At 44.4% G+C, this 23,146-nt stretch overlaps 1 protein-coding gene across 8 annotated transcripts in view; it reads right to left on the bottom strand.

The window, feature by feature from the left end:
* The window catches only part of LTBP1 (latent transforming growth factor beta binding protein 1), a 175,142-nt gene extending 153,124 nt beyond the window's left edge, over positions 1-22,018 (bottom strand). For 4 of the 8 annotated variants that reach the window (XM_033144489.1, XM_033144490.1, XM_033144494.1 and 1 more), the window contains exons 1-2: positions 17,751-17,821; positions 2,521-2,806 (exon numbers count right to left, since the gene is read on the bottom strand). In XM_033144489.1, the coding sequence (XP_033000380.1) occupies positions 2,521-2,774 (254 nt within the window). In that variant the 5' untranslated portion in view covers positions 2,775-2,806; positions 17,751-17,821. Of the gene's footprint in view, positions 1-2,520; positions 2,807-17,750; positions 17,822-17,983; positions 18,026-20,975 lie in introns of those variants that run through there. The other 4 variants (XM_033144486.1, XM_033144487.1, XM_033144488.1 and 1 more) reach the window with 3 other exon arrangements.
* Positions 22,019-23,146: the final 1,128 nt, after the last annotated feature.

The following is a 23,146-nucleotide window of genomic DNA, read 5'->3' as shown; positions in this document are numbered from 1 at the left end:
TGGGCAATTTTACCACATACTCAGATGGAAATTTTGTGATTTTGGAACATCTAGACTCAAACTACAGCATGGACCAAGTCAGCCTATGTCCCAACACATAAGGGTCACCTGACTCAATCACAAAGAAATGCTGTAGGCCTATTGGATATTGATCAGGTTTCCATAGCTTATTCAAACCGTTGCCCTCCACCCCACCAATTAAAGGGAGGGGCAGAAATAGAGATTCCATAAGCACTCAAGAAAGAGGGAAGGTTATTTTCACCAATTTCCCCTTCCCTCAGCAGTCTCCTGAAAATCTGCTTTGAGGGGGTAGCAGAGAAGGCTATAGGGCAAAAGTGAAAATCAAACACCAACCCCTGCTGCTTTCTGTAAGAAGCAACCTCTGCTAAACTGACATCAGAAGGAACCATTCAGTTCACAAAAGACCCGCTCTGCATCAAAGCCATTGGGAAAGTCTTGAGGAATAGTAAAGGACTGGCTGAAAGGACTAACAGAACCATTGGAGAAGATGTAAACAAGTATAAGCATACTATCGTCATCTAAATATCACCACACTCTGGATAACAATAACAAAAAAGCCTATGAAAAATATAGTATTCATCAATTGTTCAGGTGGTGAATAAAGCATCACTAAGTTTGGACTAACTTTTACTGGTTTTTGCCAAGCAGAAAATTCCCCCTAACTGTGTTGTTCTTTGATAACAGAATGTATGAGGCAGACACTTTTTAAAATAGGAAAACGAAACTGTAAAAGCTGAAAGCCTCAGAGACAGCATTCATTCTGTCATTTAAGAATTGATCAGATTGCTTTTGACAATGTCCAGACTGCTCTTTTTGTATTTTATTGCTGCAGTGTTTTTCAAATCCTGTTGTCCTCTTCCCCAACTTCACCATCCCCAATCCAGCACTTTCTCATTCTTATTCTACCTATTTTCCTGTATAAATTTGACCCTGTGATCCTGAACCATTGCAACTCTTATCATCACTTACTTTTTTAAAACTTTTTTTCTAGGACAGTCACTGATCTTACTACTGCCTACTGGTCTGTCAGTGAGTGTTGTTGGTTTTTTTTTAACTGCAATACTTCTTACTGTATGAGTTATTGTTTCTTTTAAGTTTATTACCTAGAGAGTTTTTGTGTGTATTTACACACAGTAAACCACGCTGAGGACTCTTCTGAAATATGCTGGCAGGATGGATCTCACACAAAAGCAACATAAACATAGGAGAGCAAATGAAACATAAATCTCTACCTCCAAAAGACAATAAACAATGCATATGAAAACAAAAAACCTAATGAAGACACCTTGCCGACAAAGGTCCGTATAGTTAAAAGCTATGGTTTTCCCAGTAGTGATGTATGGAAGTGAGAGCTGGACCATAAAGAAGGCTGATCGCTGAAGAATTGATGCTTTTGAATTATGGTGTTGGAGGAGACTCTTGAGAGTCCCATGGACTGCAAGAAGATCAAACCTATCCATTCTTAAGGAAATGAGCCCTGAGTGCTCACTGGAAGGACAGATCCTGAAGCTGAGGCTCCAATACTTTGGCCACCTCATGAGAAGAGATTACTCCCTGGAAAAGACCCTGATGTTGGGAAAGATGGAGGGCACAAGGAGAAGGGGATGGCAGAGGACGAGATGGTTGGACAGTGTTCTCGAAGCTACCAACATGAGTCTGACCAAACTGCGGGAGGCAGTGGAAGACAGGAGTGCCTGGCGTGCTCTGGTCCATGGGGTCACGAAGAGTCGGACACGACTAAACGACTAAACAACAACGAACAACAATGAAGACACAATGTATTATCCCAATGAAAAAAACAAACCTATGGGAATCCCATTTAAGTGTTATCACAACAGCAGTTTGTTCATGCTTTCAGATTGCCACTGCTTATCTTCTAAGGCAGCCAGATCTCAGTTACTTCCCCAAATCCAAGTTTTCTCTCCCCCATGCCCCATTGTAATCCAGTACATCCCATGTGACAAGTCATCCAGCCAACCAAAGATGCTGATAGATCTTTCTATCACTTGAATGTGGGGGAGGAAAAGGATGTCACTAGCTAATGAACAGATTCACTGTCATTAGCAGAGGCTCATGATCACCATCTATTTGTAGAAACGTTTCCTGATCACAAAAGAAAGAAGGAGAACACTGAATCTTTGCTAGAGCTGAGCACCAAATGTAAAACATTAAATTATCCCAGCAAGTCTTCTGTAGGAGCAAAGAGGCTAATATTTGGACCAATTTTATTTGCCAGCCCAGCCTTGCAAATTAGCTTCCAAAAAATTCCTGAGTATGATGCACACCATAAACAAATACCATGCAAAACCTTCTGCTCCCCACTCCCCACCAATGTCTGCCCCCTTGCTACAAAAAACAGTACAACTGCTGAAATGCATCCTTTTTTTCTATAGGAGAGGGCCTTCTGGCCTTGTTCACATGCAATGCTAAGCAAAAGAGAAAAGTTTTCCAAACCAACTTTTTAATTATTTTTAATACACAATGAGGGAAAAGACTTACTGTGATTGCATCTGCTGTGGTAATCCGGAGGGTTTCTGCTTTAGTGTAAAGGTCATCTGAGCCATGGGATTGACCTTTTGTTGGACCTGAACCTTCTTTGAAAAGGTCTGCTGAACAGACCGCTGAGGAATAGGCCATGGTGGAGTCACAGGGCCTGGTCCTCCAGGAGAAGCAGTTTCTTGCTTACTAGCATCCTCACAAGTGCTGCCTTTTGTCCCAGGTTTACATACACAAAGCTGTGGTCGCAGACACATCCCTCCATTTTGGCATGGTGGTGAACAGTTAGCTAAACAAAGAAGAGAGAAACAAACGGAACAATTAAAATCTCTTCACAATACAATGTGAAATTACAGGATTCTGAGGCAAAACTCTTATCCCTTGATTAACCAAGAGGCTTATCAAGGGTGGAATGCCTGCAGGCCAAATTAGGGGTCCAATTTGGTCCATGAGGCTGTTCCCGCCCCCCAAAAAAATGACCACCTGTCCCACACCTAAAGTACGTCCCCAATTGCTCCTTGGCAAGAAAGGTTTGCTTTGTGCACCAATCAGGTGATGAAAATTTGGAGCGCAAGCATCACTTGGATTGGCTGCACTGCAGAGTTTGGTATTGGGGACTCTGTATTACAGTCAATCCCTGCCCATGCTAGAAGTACTGGCCAACTGACTGGCACTTACAGCAAACCCCAGAGGGAAATGTTTCTCTTGCCCATGCAGTTTGAAATCAAACTAGGGGAAAGAAAGCACCTCACCTGATGTCATGGTGACATCAAGTAGCTCATAAGTGGGCAGCCCCACTCACCTGTCAAAGTAGCCTGCAGGGCTTGGGAGAGGTTAAGATCCAGCCTGCCAGCCAGATAAACTCCCCCACCTCTCAGGTAAAAGGTGCAAACTGGCAGTATATGAATAGGGTCAGGGCCATCTCGTCCATTTGGGCTGGTGGTGCGGTGCACCAGGGCGCCTGGCCCCCAGGGGTGCCCCCGCGAGCCCGCCGGCATACCGGGCACCCCCTCCCCAACCTGACCCCATGGGCGGGTGGGCGGGCAGGAGCTCGCGCGCCGGTGGCACAGCCCCATCTTCGAGCGCAGCGAGCGGGGAGGAGTAGCGCGGCCCCACCGGCGGCCTCCCCCACCAGCGCTCTCCCCCGGACGCCCTGGACGCATGGGGGTGCCGGAAGGATCGAGCCCACGGCATACCGCCCCCCCTCCCCAACCTGCCCCCACGCCAAGGGAGGGCTGTCGGCCGGGCTCTTGCCGGTCCAGGCAGGCTGCAAGCCGGGCGCCCTCGCCTCCCGTCCTGGGAGCACTGGAAGGGCGCGCAGAGCGCCGCGCCGCTCCAGCGCCACGCCCCTCATCCCCTGCTCGCCCACCCTCCCTCCCAAGGGGCAGCAAGCGCGAGAGGGAGGCAGCGGAGAAGCGGTACGCCGGGGGCACCGGAGGGATCACTGCACCACGGCGGCCGATCCCCCTAAGACGGTCCTGAATAGGGTTTTGGATTTTTTGTTGCTTTGCCTATGTGGTAGTTACTGATGTAGGTATTTACTGCTACACATAATACACACGGTTTATTTGTGCTTGGCCCTCACCTCATGCTTGGCCCTACACCAATTTGATATCTGGCAGTAAATTAAGAACGTCTACAGGGAGACGGTCCCCTTTTCACCAAACTACAGACAAAATCTTCATACATATTATTTTCTGCAAACAAATACTTCTCAACATAAAAATGCTCATGCTATCTTCACACATTAGTGCATATTTCCACAAGGTCACCACCTCATTTAAGGAGGAAAGTATATCATTTAAGAAAGAGAGGTTTTAAAAAGCTCAGTCTCCTGTTCCCAAGAAATTTGGTGTTGCTGATAGCTGGGACACAAAAAGCTCTGTAAATCCTTAGGCGGCTGAAAATCTTTCTGACATTGGTTAGAGATGTCTAGGGCTGTTTCAAACATTACTAAATTTGCCATTGGTGGCGGTGGGGAATAGTTTCGCTTGGTAGGCCCTGGAAAGTTCTATTTAGCTGCCCTTGCATATGCAGTGCAAGGCCCATAAAAGTTGTCGCCAAAAGCAGCTCACCAGCCATTTATGCACAGCAACCCCCATTCTTACATTTGAAGCATATGTGGATAGGTGAGCCATCCAGTAAAACAGTGTTGAGGGCTAGTATCTGTTGCAGACTTTTGCACAAGGGTATAATAAATATCAACATGGACATTGAGTCACTACGAAAGTGGCTTAGGATGCATCTGGGAAAGGCAAATGAGAACTGTGTTTAACAATTTTTTCCTCCTACACAAAATTTATTGACAGTAAAGGTAAAGGTAAAGGGACCCCTGACCGTTAGGTCCAGTCGTGGACGACTGTGGGGTTGCAGCACTCATATCACTTTATTGGCCAAGGGAGCCGGTGTACAGCTTCCAGGTCATGTGGCCAGCATGACTAAGCTGCTTCTGGCGAACCAGAGCAGCACACGGAAACGCCGTTTACCTTCCCGCCAGAGCGGTACCTATTTATCTACTTGCACTTTATCGCGCTTTCGAACTGCTAGGTTGGCAGGAGCTGGGACCAAGCAACGGGAGCTTAACCCATCACGGAATGACAGTAACCATTCAGTAAATAGATGTTGTCCTGTGAAAAGGCATGGAGGTGAGGGGGTGGGAGGGAGAGAGTTGAAGACAAAGCTACACAAATCTTTCCCACATTTTTGTTTGTTTTCACTCTGAAACAAAAAAAAAGTACACACTCCAATACACATCAAGTGAATTTCCTTCTTTGAAATCAGTTCCATACTGTCAGTGAAGTTTGTGAGCTGCCTTCCATCTGGATTGAGAACCAATTGTTATTTCCAAAACTCAGATTGCTTTCAGATCCCAAACATATATAAAACATAACCTCAGTGTTCTTTTGTCCTCCCTGACTCAAGGGGCCTTTCATAGTATATAACATACTGTGGAGAACTGGCTGTGTCAGAAAAGCTCTCTAAGAGCAGCCTAACACCTGCTAAACCATAACAATTAATTCGGGTGAGAATAAGAGGAGATTATTGCATTAGCATGTAGTTGTTTTCGACACAAGTTCCATTCAAAGTTCCTCTGAATCCTCTCTAGCTAAGGCAGACAGGGCTTTGGCAAAGCACCTATGTTTCAATCTGCCACTGGATCTCTTACCCCAGAACAATTCCATACAATTCCATCTATAAATAATAGGAATATATATTTGTATTTCACCAGTGTGGCTGATTTTATATGCTCACTGAAAAATCAACTATTGGTTTTATGTCATGAACCGCCCTGAGATCTACTAGTAAGGGGCAGTATACAAATTTAATGAATAAAATAAATAAAATAAAATAATCACATTCAATGCCTTAGGGGGTTCTGCACCCACGTGTAGTCATATTTCCTTGCTGTTCCAATATAAACTCATTTTTTTGTCTCACTCTCATCTTTGAAGCATGTTGTGGAAGACCCGTTCCTTTTAAATATATTGTCAGGTGCGCATTTTAATTTTTGTGTATTTCTGATTTTATCTCGTTTTAATATCTGTTGTTTTATTTTACTATGCAAGTCATTTTGAGGCAGAGTGCAAAAAAGTGACATATAATAACAATAGTAATGATTCCCACTGCTGCCATTCAAATTCAATGTGCTGCCCTCCCACTTCATGCCTGCCAAAACTCAACTGGTGCCCTCGACTGTCACTTCACCCAGAAGATTGTTCAATAATGTAGAGTTGGAACATCCGGGAACTGTGGGGAAACATGCGACTTATTTCCTTCCCCCCAGTTTCTCTTGCATCTGCTGCCAGAGCCAGAGGATATGCGAGACGGAAGAAGCCCAGTGGGCAAGCTTCAGCCTGTGACGCACTATCTTCAACAAGCAGTTCCAGGCCAGAAAATTCAAATGCAGAGTGAAAGTTGGAACATCAGAGACCTAGGAAGAAATGTATGTACACCTTTCCCCTGCCCAGTAACTATTATGCAATTGTCTAATTTATTAAATTTTCAACATAGTGTAAGCCACCTCAAGACCTTCAGTTTGTGTGTTGTTGTTGTTCAGTCGTTCAGTCGTGTCCGACTCTTCGTGACCCCATGGACCAGAGCACGCCAGGCACGCCTATCCTTCACTGCCTCTCGCAGTTTGGCCAAACTCATGTTAGTAGCTTCGAGAACACTGTCCAACCATGTCGTCCCCTTCTCCTTGTGCCCTCCATCTTTCCCAACATCAGGGTCTTTTCCAGGGAGTCTTCTCTTCTCATGAGGTGGCCAAAGTACTGGAGCCTCAACTTCAGGATCTGTCCTTCTAGTGAGTACTCAGGGCTGATTTCTTTGAGAATGGATAGGTTTGATCTTCTTGCAGTCCATGGGACTCTCAAGAGTCTCCTCCAGCACCATAATTCAAAAGCATCAATTCTACGGCGATCAGCCTTCTTTATGGTCCAGCTCTCACTTCCGTACATTACTACTGGGAAAACCATAGCTTTAACTATACGGACCTTTGTCGGCAAGGTGATGTCTTTGCTTTTTAAGATGCTGTCTAGGTTTGTTATTGCTTTTCTCCCAAGAAGCAGGCGGCTTCTAATTTCGTGACTGCTGTCACCATCTGCAGTGATCATGGAACCCAAGAAAGTGAAATCTCTCACTGCCTCCATTTCTTCCCCTTCTATTTGCCAGGAGGTGATGGGACCAGTGGCCATGATCTTAGTTTTTTTGATGTTGAGCTTCAGACCATATTTAAACTCACCTACAAACAGAATATGGTCTGAAGCTTCAGTTTGTAGGTGAGTTTAAATCCTTCAATTAATTAATTAATTAGAGTTATGGTATTGCAAGCTGCACCGAAGATTCCAAAGTGCAACTACGTCTCAGAACCTTGCCTTAATTTATCTATCACAGCCTGTGGGTTCTTCTCTCTTCTGGAGATGCATGAGCTGAAATCTTCCCTCTATTTGCCACTTTTCTGCTCCAACATGCTCCCCTAGTGCCTCCCTGTTGGTCCCAGACTGTACCAACTCCAGCCTCCCTTGGCTGCCTCTGCAAACAATAACTCTGGCTTTGTGTTTTGGTTTAAGAGATCAGCTTCACTCCAGCCCATATCTGATAAGGTCTTGGCAACATTTTAATCCATCTTTCATTTACCCAAGTTAGTATAAACATTCTCAACTGCGTTACCCATCATTCCCAGCATATCTGAAAATAATTATACTTGACATTCCCAACTGGGTGGAGAAAACCTAAAGACTTATTGCTGGGAAGTTGGCAGAAGAATTAAAAATAAAGACTAGAACTCAGGTTAGGTAACTGTGCAGCACTATATATTCATATACAGACAAACACATATATGTAACAAAAAAGGGAGAGTTTATTTTTATTATAGTGAAGACACATAATTTAAGATCCAGGTTAGGAGGTGCAAATAAAGGATGAAATGTGCCGTAATGCTGTCATCCATAATTTCCCAAAGTTACATAGGAAGCTGGTGCACAGATCCTGAAGACATATTTTGTGAGATTCATAAAATCTGTACAATTTTCAGACACGGAAAAAGGTCAGAAACTTCTGTTTCCATTTGCTTATGGTCTTGTGGCTTTATTATATCAGTGTACAAACAACACACTAAGTCCAGCCTTGAGGATCCAGATACATCAGCATTATGGTTCCTATTTGTTCCTAATACTTATTGAATCTCAGACAAAATAAATTTACTGGGTCTGTATAGAAAAAATACATCTAGGCAACTGTAGAATCCAATATTACAGTTCAGAAACCTACTTAACAAGAGCAAAAGTAGTTTACATGATCCTCCCAAACGTTAAATGTCAAAAAATGAGCATTCAAATAAAAACCCTCCCTCGGTTATGATAATGACAAAGGAGATTTATAAACATTAATGGATTTTCTTCAACGTTTCCCCAAATATCTGAGAAAAATTATTAAGCCAAGCTCTTTTCTGAAAGGCAGATGTTTATTTAATTATAAATTATATCTTAGCTATTAACCCCACAGCTAGAATCATACTTTGGTTAAATCTATGAAGTTCATCCAATTTTACATACGATGCCTATAAAACACTACACAGTTTTCTCCTCTTTTATCATCTGGCTTCAGCACACAAACAAGCAGCAGCATGTCCAATTCACATGTGAAGGGAATAAATTTGAGTCAAATTGCTTTTTATGCAATCGCTGGCAGCAGGTGAGAAAATGTTGCATTGTGTCATCATGGCAATTTCCAGCTGCCCTTCCAAGGAAGTTATAATAGCAAACAGTATCAGATCACCAATGGCAAAACACAAGGCTCCAGTTTTAGCTCAGGATAAAAATGATTTTACCCCTTGTGCCTATAAAAAAGCACTATATATAAAACTATCCAATAAGGTAAGTTACAGAGTGCTGTTATATTAAGGTTGTACCTTATTAACAGCCCAATCCAATGCATCTTCTCTAAGAAGTAAGGATGAAGAGCTCATAAGCAAATTCCTCTCCAAACTCCTGGGGATCCCAGGAGTTAACACCCAACAGCAGGCCTGCACAGAGTTTGTCTGAGGCGCAGGGCAGGAGTCTTGTTAGAATAAAGTTATAAACTCAACTGAAAAAGCAGCCGGTCCCTGGCAGAGGACCCAGACCAGCTTAGCCTTCTGAGGCCCAGGGCAAGTGTACCCAGCTACCTTATCCCCTTTGCATGGGAGGGTACAAACCATAATATATAACTGCTGCAACTGTCTCAGGTGCCCCCCTGGCAATATATTACTACTGTGTTTTCTCTGAACTGTACTGCACTAACTTTCTTCCATCCCCAAAACAGGCAGCAGTGCCTCCGACACAAGGGAAGCACTACCCTCCATATAAAGCTAAACTCTCTGTTGACAAAGGTCCCTACAAGTAAGCAATGGTGGTTGGCAAGGTCACGTTGCTCACTTGATTTTCCAACAGGGAAGTCACTGTTGGTAACTTGGAAAGGGGAGCAGGGAGGGAGGTTGGTGTGGTGCAGGTACTGTGGCAGAATCAATCAATACGGCATATTTGTTCATAACGTGGTCATGATCGCATCTTTTATCATTAAGAGGCTGTCTGTCTGAAGTGACGATACTTGCATTGTACACCAAATTATGATAACCTTTTCCCCCCTATTATGCCCATTCACAAGCTGTGCCAGAAATGTGTCACAAAAAACCAAACAAAACTAGTATAAGGGTGCATAATATGCACAACTGGATCAAAACAATGCTAAAAATAAATAAATAAATAAAGGAGTATGCCAGTTTACTAAGTCTTCACTAGGGTCAGAATGCCTAGGTTTCTGAGCAGCTTTGAAAACAGAAACAAGTACAATTGATGCTCCTTATTTTCCTCAGTGGGAAAACATGATAAATATGTTTTTAGAAAGTTGGGTTTAAAAAAAAGTCAGCTTCTCTACTTCAGAGACTGTTGAAAATTAGTCTTGCATTATTTCATGGTTAGTATAACGGTTTCTGCATTCGCCAACATCACGGCAAGGTCTACCCTTGGGTAAATCCCAAGCAAGTGCTCAAACAAAACAAAACCTCAAGTCTGGCTGTGATCCTATACTCACTTACAAGGAAGTAAGCCTCAATGAAATCAACATGATTTAATTCTGCTCGTACCATCATAAGTATCTAGGCACCATAATGGTATCTAGGCACCATCACAAGATGGGCAGCAGAACTTGTGAAGTGAATTTATGTATGCCTCTTCTCCCACATTCCCCTTTTCTTTACGTGGCCCACTAGTTCTTACTACTTCTAGGAACGAAGCACTTTGTGGTTGCCTAGGAGCTGTGCAACATGTTCCCAAAGATGAAAGCCATTATGGGTCATGGAGTGGGTTGTAAACGGCTGCCTGAAGACTTGTAAACTGCAGCTGCTGCTCTCAGTTATCCCTGAAATTGCGTGTGCTGCAACCTGGATGGTATAAGGGTGACTTAAAGCTTAAAACCCTCAATGAACCTGCCCTGGTACATACATTACTAGATGGTTAACATAAGCATCTATATCAGATGAACTCTGATACCACTCAGAGGTCATGGTTCTCAGTTACAAAATAAGCAGCAGGCTTCCAAGCCTCAGCATGAAATACGAACCCATTCATTTGAAGAGTAAGAGAAATACAGGAAGATATAGCACAGAATTTACACCACAGTCTAATCATGTATTCCATCCCACAGGCCAAATAAAGCTATCATTGTTTTTTTAAAGGGGCAAAAGGAGAATTAGAGCTATCAGAATGCTAATAAATAGGAATAACTGGTGCAGGGGCACATAACATTCAGCATATTTACTTCGAAATGTCTGAGTTGCTATTGCTTATACAAAATGGCAAAAAAAATCCTCATTTTAAGAATGTAAAAACTTAAGAGCCCTGCTGGATCAGCCCAGTGGCCCATCTATTCCAGCATCCTGTTCTCACAACATAAAGTCTGCAAGCAGGATGTGAATGCAACAGCACTCTTCCATTACTGCAGTTTCCAGCAGCAGATATTCAGAAGCACAGGCCTTCATCAGTGGACAAAGAACATATCTATCCAGGTAGCAACCATTGATAGTCTTAGCATTCATTTTCTTGAACTGTCCAAAATATAGTGATATATAGCAATGTTGAAAAGGAAAGAGTATCACCTTGGCCCCACGAGGTGCTGAGATAAAACCGTCACAGCCCCTTCTACTGCCAGTGGGAGGAACAGGAAGCATCACCCTGGCCCCATGAGGCGCCGGGGTGAAACTGCCGAAGAAAGAAGGTAAGGCACAGGCAAGTCCCACCCACGATATACCACTGAGTGAAGGTGCCATCACGCTCTGGCCCTCAAACCACTCCTAGACAATGTATTGCTACATCGCCCAGGGCTACTGTCCAGGGAACAATCAGGGAAGCAAGCATGACACAAAGCAAAAAGCAGGCATGTCCCTCGCAGGTTTGATGCAAACCAGGATTAGAAGTTATCAGTTTTCAGTCCTGGTTTGCAGGCAAGCACAAACCATAGTTTGCCAGTTTGGATAAAAGAGCAAACCAGAAGGGAATCACAGTGCAAGATTGGAACGAATAGTTGGAAAAGGATGAGAACAACGGTTTTGCTAGGTTCATTCACATAAGGTCATATCATAGTTTGGCATTATGTTTGGGTCAGACTATAATGTGTAGCCTGCAATACATAATTGTTCAAGCTGCAGTGATAATTCCTTTTACCTCTGTGGATAAAAATTCATTCTGTGTGGAATGCAATAAAATAGCCAAATTTATTTTGAGAGATCAAGTGGAACTATATCCCTGCATATACTGGCTGAAAGGATATGAAATAATTCCACCATGTGCAATTAATCCTTAACTTCAAGTTCTTGTGTTAAGTTTATTTGAATAGCCTAGCCCCTTGTGCAATCACCGGATCAATCTCTCTCTCGGTTATTGTTAGTACAGCAGTATAAGTCAGAGACAAATGATTTCTGCAGTACTGAAATCTCACTACTGAAACAAAGAAAAGAAAGGGAACCACAATAAATTTAGTTACAGGTAGGTAGCCGTGTTGGTCTGCCATAGTCAAAACAAAATAAAATAAAAAATTCCTTCCAGTAGCACCTTAGAGTGTTGGTCTCTAAGGTGCTACTGGAAGGAATTTTTCACAATAAATTTATTTGCCTGATAAATTCAAATTAATATGAACTCATCCCCTACCTTTCAGTCACATCCTTTACCTCCCTGGATGTTGGCATCCCTGCTGCCAAAGCTGCCTGGCCACTCCAACAGCACACAGCAATTCCTACCTCAAATCCTAGACGATCTCCCCTCCCCTCTTTTATATTGGCCTTTACTATTTTTTTTGTTCACTTTTGTCCTCTACCCATCACTATTATAGATACCTCCTCTGTGTCTCACTCTCCTCAGTTACTGTAACTCTCAGTCTTCCAGCCCAGCTTTACAGTTTTTAGCTTCCCTCTTTGGTCAATACCACTCCATAATTTCCCACTGCATAAATATAAATGAATGTGTTCTGCATGAATTAAAAAATGTTTTAGTTCTGGAATTCTTACAGTTTTGGGGTACTATCTCACCGGTGGACTAATACCATATCCTTTATTTCAGCACTTTACTTTGGAGGGGGGAAAGCTCTTTTACAATTCTTGCATTACCAGAGGCTTTAATATTCCAACTATCTTGATCTTCTTGATCTTCTTCTATACAGACATTGTCCTTACCATAACTGTGAGGGCAAAGGGAATTCTTGCAGTAAAAACACATCTAATGAAAGTGTGAGTCATCACTGGAATTCTTAGTTGGCTCATTTGAAAACATCTGATGCATTCCTGTAGTGACATCTACGGTTGTGTAAACATGACCTCTAGGAATGAAGCAAAAGCAACGTCTTCTCTTTGCCATACTTAATCCTGTGCCCTAACAAAACAGTAAGTTTTCGGATTTGAACAACACGGCACAATAAGAATTTTCGGCTCTCTGAAGTTATAAATAAAATGGCAAAGTGCACAAATCATATCCAAACTGCTACTGTAACATTTCAGGTGCCCAGAAACACCAGAATTGCTATGCTGGATCCTAAAAATGATTTCATTATCCTGATGCAATTGTTCTCCAATCTCTGCATACACTGATAGTACTTTGCAGTGTGTTAAACAATCTATGGATTTTTATAGTGCCGGGGGGGTGGTATTTTCGTTTGTTATTATGTTATGTATTTTTGTGTTTTCATATTGTAAACTGCTCTGTGATCCTAGGATGAAGGGCGGTATATAAATTTAATAAATAAATAAAAATAAAGCTTGCATGACTTGTGACCCAACAAACCAAACCTTGCAAGTGCTTAACAGCCCCCCTACTTTTGCAATATATGGGTCACCACTATATATAGTTGGTGGGCTTGGCATTGCTGAATGGACCACAAGCTGCATGGGCCTGCACTAATGTCAATCCTTAAATAAAAAGCAATGAATCCAACACAAACTCTCCTCCCTCTTTGCTGTGGCTCCTACGTCAACCTGGTTTGATCAGGCTATATTTCAAAAAGGTAAGCAACGTACTATCACCTTGTCTTATACTCACTACATATAGGTTCAAATTCCCTATTCAGTCTGCAGCTTCAACAGAAGATGACAGTATGGCCAACCCAGAGCAGGCCTATGTTTTATCTTTTTCATGTGGTAACCACTTGAAACAACTTTGGCACAGTGCCTTCTCCATGCCAATGCCATAATGTGTCGAGGCAGTCATCTCATTAATCTTAAAAATTGTACTGGGGAGTTTCCATTCCAGCACAAGGAACGGAGACTGCTGGTGTGGAAATCGCAGGTTGGGGGGGGGGGAACCCACATTATAAACAGCTGCATGTTATGACAACTGCATAGAGAATATACCATATACAGGATATTTGTAACAGCTTCTGCACTATAAAGATAACACATAGACAGGCTTCTCAGTTGACCTATGACAGAATACATACACACACACACACACTTCCTTTTCCTCATCAGCTCTCTCTGCCGAAGGCCTAATTTTACACATTAATTTTTAAATGTCATCATTATTTTCATGTGGCAAACATTCCTTCAGAATTTACAGCCACAAGGTATTTATTACATTCTGCAGAAGCTTAACTTTCCAATGAGCCTCCACTGTATGGTGAATATTAAAGGAAAATTATTGCAGCTTGAAAATTGTGAGAAAATGTTACTTCTTGGTGGTGTTGCGATGCCAAAAATGATGGCAGAATCTGTTCTACAGAAGCCTCGTTCATACTTTGCTGTTTACATGTAGACTCAATGTGTGGGAAGGAGTATGGGGCTACGCCTGACAGCTCCAGCATCACATATCCCAGCCCCCCAGCCCTGACATCCATGCACATGGAACTTCAGTAAAGTGGAGCCACCCCACACACAGGTTCATATGCATAAGCTCCCCTTCTACATATAATCTGTTGAATACATGGACAGCAAGAGGCTGAACCAGCAGACACTCTCAACTCTCCCCTCCACGTATTGGTACCTGCCCCATTATGCTTCAGGAGTGGAGGCAGCTGATTCAGAACCACTATCTCCTATAGAGTCAATGCATGGAAGGTTAAATTGTCTAGATGATCTTTGGCCTTGAAGGTCAGAATCTATCTTCTCACCTTCCAGCAGTTTCCATCTGCCTTCCTAGTTTTCCCAATGTGTGGGGGAAAAACCAACTTTGAAGGAGATGGCAAAATTTTATGCTCCTTTTTAGATATTATACTCAGAAACATTCAGTAGTAATGGTTACACACACCAAGCCGCCTAATCCAGGACTCCACTAGAAAATCTCTGATCATGAACGATGAAAAATGGTATTATTGTGTTTGGAGAAACCAATACAATGCATTTAGAGGATTTTGCAGCTGTGGAAAAGAAGGGCTTACTCCTAAGTAAGGTCCAATAAACAGATTCCTTAAGAAGGGCTGGAAACCGTGAACCACTAGCTCCTTCCAACTGGTGAAACATTCAACTTGAATGTTAGCTTAGATCTTACAAGAATGTACATCAAAATGCAAATGTACTGCTGTAATAACATAGGCATCAGTGGCAGATGCTCAGACTAATAAAATCATTGTTTGTTACACATTAAAGATGGATTATTTGTTGTCTGGGACAAAATGGAATGTACTACATGACAGTTGTCCTCAATAAAACTATGTCTACTTCCGCATGCATACCGGGAGTCATTCTATCCAGAATTTATTGCATTTGTTTACATATGTAAATGTTGAAAACAAACAGAAGCATTTATTTCAGTCTATGGAAAATGAAGGTCTGTGTGGGACATCTGGAGACCAGACCCTCAATGGCTGCTTTAGCTGCACAGGCACAGACTAAAACTACGCCCTGCAGCAGCCATGTGGGATGCAGCCAACCAGCTCTTGCCTACCTGCCACAGATTTTCCCTTGGATAGGGCTTTATGCGCTCTACAATTCCATGAAAACTCCCCACAAATACCGAATTCAGTATGGGTGTAGAATTACCCTATGAATCTAAGACTACAGTGGTACCCCGGGTTACGAACGCTTCATGTTACGTATGTTCGGGTTACGAACCACTTTAACCCAGAAGTGAGTTCACTGAGCTCTTGGAGACCTCGCCGCTGCCTGGGGCAAAGCCCGGATATCCATGGGGCCTGCGGAGGCCTCTGCAATCGCTCTACAGTACACGGAGCCAGGAAGGAGGGGTAGAGTGTAGAGTGGTCGCAGGGAGAGCCGGTAAAACGCTGTGCACAGCTCTTGCTTTGCTCACAGCTTTCCCCCCACAACGCACGCCGGACCCGCGCTCGCTCGCTCGCCCCGCTCCCTCGGCGTGCGCCCCTCTCCCAGCTTCTCCCTCCCTGACCCCACACCCCAGTCTTCCCTCTGTGGAGGCAGCACATCCCTCCCTGATCCCGCACCCCAGTCTTCCCTCTGTGAAAGTACAGTAGCATTTATTACTACTCGGAAGGAGGAAGTGACAGCAGCAAAATGAACATTTGGGGGCGCCCCACGCAAGACCCTCCCTTTGTCCTTAAATTCTCTACAACAGGGAGGAGCCTAGGAAAGGTATTCTAGAAGCTGAAGCTTGAAAAGACTGCTCTCAACCTCTGTTGGAGCAAGTTGCTCACTCAGAGCTATCCGTGGTCCTGACCTGCCTTGCCCCAAGGGATCTGGTATCAGACCAGAACATGACAGACATACAGCCTGGTTTCTATGCTGCAAACATAGGCCTGGGCTTCGCCTACTGGATGTCTAGCATAGGAATCTATCAGGCTGGCAAGAGAGACACAGACCACTTCATCCCTCTGCTGCCAGTTCACTGCCCTTCTGTGTTTAATGCACAGGAGGCTCTTCCTACATGCTCAGCATAGAAATAGAGCAGGCTGGAAAAAGAGGCAGGCAGTGACCAAAATGTTTTCTGTGTCTGCAATCTACTCATAAGAGAAGCTGGAAAAGAAAGGAGAAGGTGCTCTATCCATACTTCAACAGCACCTGTTATAAGTAAAAAGCAGGCAGGTAATTTCAGAGTGCTAATTTATAAGGCTGCCTTAATGAATTTAAAGTGGGTAGGCTAAAATTTCTAAAATCAAGAGCTGCATGCAAAAAACAAAAACAACAACAAACACCACACAAACAAATTCAGGTGGCAGCACTGAGGCCACCACAGAAATGTTCCTGCTTCTTGCAGAGGCTGATCTGGCAAACATGCAAGATGGAATTCAGAGCAAGTTGCCACTTGCAGATCTTAACTGACAGCAGAGGATCATACACAAAGCTGTTCTACCCTGAATTCTCACGCTTATATGAAACGATTGCAGCCTAAAATTAATTGATATTAATAAGGAACCTTAATCTTAACATGATAAAACTACTAAGCCCTGCGGTGTGTGTGTGTGGGGGGGAAATACACTGCACTGTGTAAACAAACGATACCGCCTGGTGGAGAATATAAGCTATTTTAGTTTTATTTGTTCTGTCAATTACTTCCCCTTAATTTAAGCACAGATTTAATTCATATAATGAAATCAGAATATGTTCCCTTACCATGCAGGTATGTTGTGCAATGGACACAGGGGATTTCCTGACAACAAATACATGTATGGGGCCGTGCCTCAAGCCATTAGCTGGCGCCACACAATGCTAGACCTTGCAAGGTCCATGATGGCTTTATTTGGTTATAGAGTTGTATCCAGCCTTTCAATCAAATTACAGTGGCACCTCGCAAGACGAATGCCTCGCTAGACGAAAAACTCGCTAGACGAAAGGCATTCGCTAGCGAAAGGCTGACTCGCAAGACGAATTTTCCTATGGGCTTGCCTCGCAAGATGAAAAATTTTCGCGATTCCCCCCCCCCCGTCAAACTGCTCTTCCCCCGTTGGTGCTTCGCAAGACGAAATTTTCGCTATACAACAGCACTCGCAGAACGAATTAATTTCGTCTTGCGAGGCACCACTGTATCCTCAAGGGGGCTTACAATGGATTGATAACACACACACACACACACACACACATATATGAAGAAGCCCTCACAATCCCACAGGTGATGTTTCCCTTCAGTTTTGTAGTCTTAGGGCAAACTGGCAGTTAAATCAGAAGTGGGAAGCAAGTTCCATGCCTCTGCACCTTCCCTGGACAATAGTTGGGGATAGATGGGCTGGTCTCCTTCCTGCTGTGATATTTTTTGCCATGATGGAAGCCACTGCTTAAGGAAAGGGATTACACTGCACACATGGTTACTTACGTTTGGTGCACCTCTGAGAGCCAGGAGCTTTGCTCCAGCCGTGACAGCACTGCCCTCCACAGACATTCACCCTGCAGCAACAGGAAAGAAAGGAAACAATTCACCACAGCCCCTCTTATAACCTCATCAACGGCCAGGTGCAGCACTCTCTAAATCCAGCTACAAATCAATTGCACACTTCTCCCCTCCCCCCCATTGGGGAATGAGGCCCTTGCAAAAGAATTGCTCCTCACCTCAATGCAGGGGTGAGATGGGAAAGAGCTGAAAAGGAGAGAGAACTAAAATGCTAAAGGAGGAAAGACTCAGCAGACACCACCTCACTGTAATGAATGCTAGGAGTTGGCAAGGAACAGTAAAGTTTAAAGCCTGAGGGAGGGCAATTATAAATGTTCTAAATAAGAATAAGACACTCATTGTTCTTTAGCACTCCAGCCTCAAGTTCCTAACAGATGAAAATAGGCCTCCCCTGGCTTGTTGTGCTTCCTAACAGGGAGTGGAGAGCTTTCTTTATCTGTAGTTACCTCACTTTCATTACATGTGACCTAAAGGCACATCCCTCTTGGCTGCATAAGCATGAGAAAGAGTGCAGACATCCAAATGTCTCTGTTGTTTACATTCTCATCACCTTCCCAAAGATTAGGCCCTGAAGCCAGCCATAATCAGGGAAGAGCCACAGCAGGATATCCAAGGACAAAGGGAAAGAAAGTCCTAAAGATTTAGCACCAAGACAGCTGAAAGGATCAAGGTCAGATTCAGCCCTGTCCAGGCTGAGACAGACCATATTAGGAGACAAGTTTTGAGGTACCATAAAAGAGTAGCCAGTCGTCAATATGCAATGGGCACCCATTTGGATTTTCTGCATGAGTCGACAAAATTCATTGGGCCATCTCTGTGAAGGATGCCATCCACACAAGCCATCTTGTTCAGTGGCTGTCAAACCTTAGGTAAAGGGACCTCCAGTCGTGGACGACTCTGGGGTTGCGGCGCTCATCTCGCGTTACTGGCCGAGGGAGCCAGCGTACAGCTTCTGGGTCATGTGGCCAGCATGACTAAGCCACTTCTGGCAAACCAGAGCAGTGAACAGAAACGCCGTTTACCTTTCCGCAGGAGCGGTACCTATTTATCTACTTGCACTTTGACATGCTTTCGAAAATCTCCCTTGTGGAGTTTTTGCCTGAGGTCTTGCCCCAATACCTTTTCTGCAACCTTGTCCATTATCTAGGATCCATGACAAGGTGAGATATACTAAACAATCTATTGCTGTGAATATGATCTATGTGACAAAGTGAAGCCATTAAATGACAAGGGCCAACAGGGTAGAATACTTAATAGCTACTGCAGAAGGGAAATGGCGGAAACAATTTCAATAACCAGGCCTTACGGAACATGTAAAGTTGTAATAAAAAGGCTGCCTTTAGGCATGGCACAAGGTGCTGCCATACCTGCGATTAGCCCTCGTGCATCAGGTATTAGTGATAAGAAATTGCAGGGCAGACATTAAGAGTTCCACCAATGTTTGGGTCTAGAGCCATTTAATCAGCTAAATGGATCAATTTAAAAAATAATAATAAACTGTCTAAAAAGCATCTAGGAATAATCAAGCAGCAAATTTTTAAAATAAAAGCCCACTATATTTAATAATGTACAATAAATTTATTTTAATAGTGTACAAGACAGGTGCTATCCTAGAAGATAGCAGAGAATGCCTCTTCTAAATGCGGCCTGATGTAATCCATGGAAGCATTAGCAACAACATGAAAAAAGAAGCTGCTCCAGATCTATTTATTCATATGCACACACAAAAATCGCATTTAATTAACTAAGATTTCTTTAATTGAAAGATGGCTCAACTTGAACCAATGCACCTCTCCTTTTACCATGTATATGCACTATTGCACAGGCAGCTGCTTCCTAATGATCAGTCAAATACTACAATGGTAATTTCAAGGGTTCCATCATTATGATACATAACTTCAGAAGATGCAAAAGCCTCTTCCCTACATTGACTCGTGATTGGTATGATGCCTCCTCAGAAAGTGCCAAAGCCTTTCAGGGTGGGGTAAATGTACAAGCAACTCCCCATTTGTGCAGGGGTTGTGTTCCAGGTCATTGTACATGTCAGTAGTCACCCATAAGCCCGTTCTGCCACTGCCCCCTTCCGGGGCCAAAAACAACGCACGCTTTGGCGGTCGTGCGTCAATTGGACACATGCAAAATGGTCACCACCTGTGCCAAGGCTTAGACAATATTCACAAATAACAGACTCTGTTGACAACAGGCTATTGTAACAGAGAAGGAAAAGGGGGCTCAAATAAACATTCTGTCCCAAACTTCTCAAAGGCTCTTGAATATGTCATTGGAATTATAGGTAACTCAAAACTACCTCACATTGTGGAAAACCCTTCACTTTAAAAGGCCACCACCACCATTTCAAACTTTTGAACCTCACCTCAATCCTTATGGTACAGGGCAGAACCAGCTCCAAGTTTGGGCCCTGGAGGTCTAGCCGACCACCAGTGGTGGTTAGCGGAAATTTCCCACCGGCCACCACTTTTATTTCCCACAACGCCACACTGCAACACTACAGCAGGGGCACTGTGGAAAACTAAAATGGCAACTAGACCTGTTGCTTTTTTTAATGGAGTCCCATGTGGTCAAGGCCAGGGTCCATGATGGGCCATATTTGAACCCTAGCAGCTACCCAAGAATGGCAACCTTGCAGCAGTACACAGGAATGCCGCTCCCCTCCAAAAAAATAAAAAACACCACAAAGCCAAGCCAAGCAAGCACCTCCTGTAATGCTCTCCATTGTCTTCACTTCCCAACCCAATACTCAGCCAGGTGTGAAGCAATACAGCAAAGCCCAGGAGATGGATTCCTCCCCCCACTACCCGGCCCACTCTTCCTCCACCCTGTGGTAGAGGCTCCAGCCATAGTAAATAAATTTTGGGCTGATCCAGCCCCCTTAACTGATAGAGAAAAAAAGGGGGGGAGGCCGAAAGATAGTGGCCCTACTTCATTCAGGAGAAGACAGTGAGAAGGGTTTTGGGGGGAGGAGGAGGGAGGAGAGAGGCATTGTGGGAAACACCGAACATACATTTCATCAAACAAGCGTTCCCGCTTCGGCAGGCGCGCGCGATCAAAGTCCGCCCCACTGGGGTGGGGGGAATCTCACGCGCGAAGGAAGCGATGCGGCCCCACGGGAAAGGGGCAGCGTCGCCTTACCCCTGCAGCTGCTTGGAGGGAACCTGCACGCTGGAGGTGCTGTTGCTCTGGCGCTGCTGGAGCTTGGAGCGCTGCTGGAGCTTGCCCGCTTTGCTGAAAGTGGAAGAGGCGGCGGGTGCCGCCGGGACGCTGCTGCTGCTGCTGCTGCTGCTGCTGCTGCTGCTAGGCTTGTGCTGGAGTTGCACGCTGGGGCCCAAGCGGAGCTGCACTCTGGGGCCGCTCGCTTTGCTCATCCGGCGAGTCCGCTCCAAGGTGCTGGTGCTGCTGCTCCGCCGCGTGCTGCTGTAACGCGTGTTCAGCACCTCCACACTGAACGCGCGCTGGTGCTGCTGCTGCTGCCCGCCGCTCTGCCGGCGGCTGCCCGACGTGCCCGGCAGCACATAGGTGATCGTCCTCCCGTTCGCCTTCTCGGAAGCGTCGAGGGCCGGGGACAAAAAGACACAGGCGCACAGCAGAAAACCCCACCTGATCCAAGCCATTTCCAAGAAACTCCCTGCAGCCACGCGAACTCCGCAGACCCTCGTTGCAGACAAAAGAAACGCACAAAGTTCCTGCTTTTGCAAAGGAGATGGAGGGGGGGGGGAGAGATTGTCTGCAATTCCGCCGCTCCTGGAGTGTGGCTCCTTCTTCCCTTTTATCCTGAAAAGAAAACAAAAAAGGGGGGGCGGAAAAAGCTCTAGATCCTCTCTCGCATCAGCCGCCTTCCAGGGCTCTCTTTCACCATGTGAGCAACTCCAGGGAAAAAAGTTGTTGCACGGAGTAAGAAAACATTGTTAAGGGAGAGGAAGCTCGGTAGGGTGTGGGGAGACCTCGGCTCCAGGCAGGAGGAGGAGGAGCGGCAGAAGGGTGTTTTCTGGTGGGGTTCTCTCTCTCTCTTTTCCCCCCTCTCCTCTGCAAGGAAAAGCTATTTCGGCTGCCGGAGTTTGCTAGTGGTCTAAACGCATGGCTAAGAAATAAGCTTTAAAGCAGTTCAGGCTGAGGAAGTGGGGGGAAGAGTCTTTTTAAAAAGTTTCTAAGGGTGTGCGGCTCCCCTTGAGTGTCAGATCTGCGCAGCCAATCTCAGGCAGGCATGACGTCAGGCAGCCGGTCCTAATTGGGAAAACTATAAAATGGGGCTGGGAGCTCACAGGCACGATCCAGTTTCAAAAACAAGAGTTGCTGTAGACCTGAGAAGGCTCCTGGATCTGCGACCTCAGACAAAAGCTCAGTGATGTGCTATTGAAGAATCCTTTCGTTCTTTGCATTTTGTAAGTGTGGGTCGCTGGAAGTTAAAAGAGTGGTCTTCTTCACCCAGAATACAGTGGTGGAAAGCGTATACACAATGCCTAAACAACAAGACAGACAACGCTGAAATTATCACAACACCAGGGGGTTGTACTATCTACCCATACTAAATTCTGACCATCTTTCCTTTTGTAACTTGCTTTCAGGAAGAAGAAAAATTAAATACGAAACACCAATGCCAGGCTAGTACTTGATAACTTAAGTTTGCATAGTCACTAACTGCCATTAAGCTGTGATTTGAAAGAGTTTAAGCATTACAAAGTAAAGGCATATAATATTTGTTATCAGAATGGCAAAACATCCTGAGCTCTTAAAACTTTATTTGCTATTATATACCACACATCATTGAAAAAGCACGTGACATGCCTTTACATTTTGAGAGTGTATGTGAAAGTAGCAATACACTGCAATCTAATGCCTATTTACTCAGAAGTCAGCTGTACAATGCTCTGTGGTACTTACTCCCGGATAAATGTGCATAGGATTTCAGCCTTTAACCCTAATCCAAGAAAACTTTGATATACTGTACTACCAAATTAAATCAATAGGATTCATTCCAGAGGATCACACTGCACATCTTGGTGAACCCAGTAGGACATACAGCACAATCAATTGCAGTTAACAGTCAACAGGTTTACCACACCTATCAGCCAATCACCCATTCCCACCACCCTTCTGAGTAATACCCCTCCCCACCCTCTCACTATATATAAGGGTCTGGTGACTTCTGTTTCAGTGTATCTGAAGAAGTGTGCATGCACACGAAAGCTCATACCAATAACAAACTTAGTTGGTCTCTAAGGTGCTACTCAGTGGCGTAGGAAGGGCGGGGCGCAGGGAGCAGGGTGCCCTGGGTTCCAGGGGAGGGGGTGACACTTGGCAGCCCC

This window comes from Lacerta agilis, chromosome 3, assembly GCF_009819535.1.
Source record: "Lacerta agilis isolate rLacAgi1 chromosome 3, rLacAgi1.pri, whole genome shotgun sequence".
Taxonomy (NCBI): domain Eukaryota; kingdom Metazoa; phylum Chordata; class Lepidosauria; order Squamata; family Lacertidae; genus Lacerta; species Lacerta agilis.
This window is presented reverse-complemented; position numbering and strand designations above follow the sequence as displayed.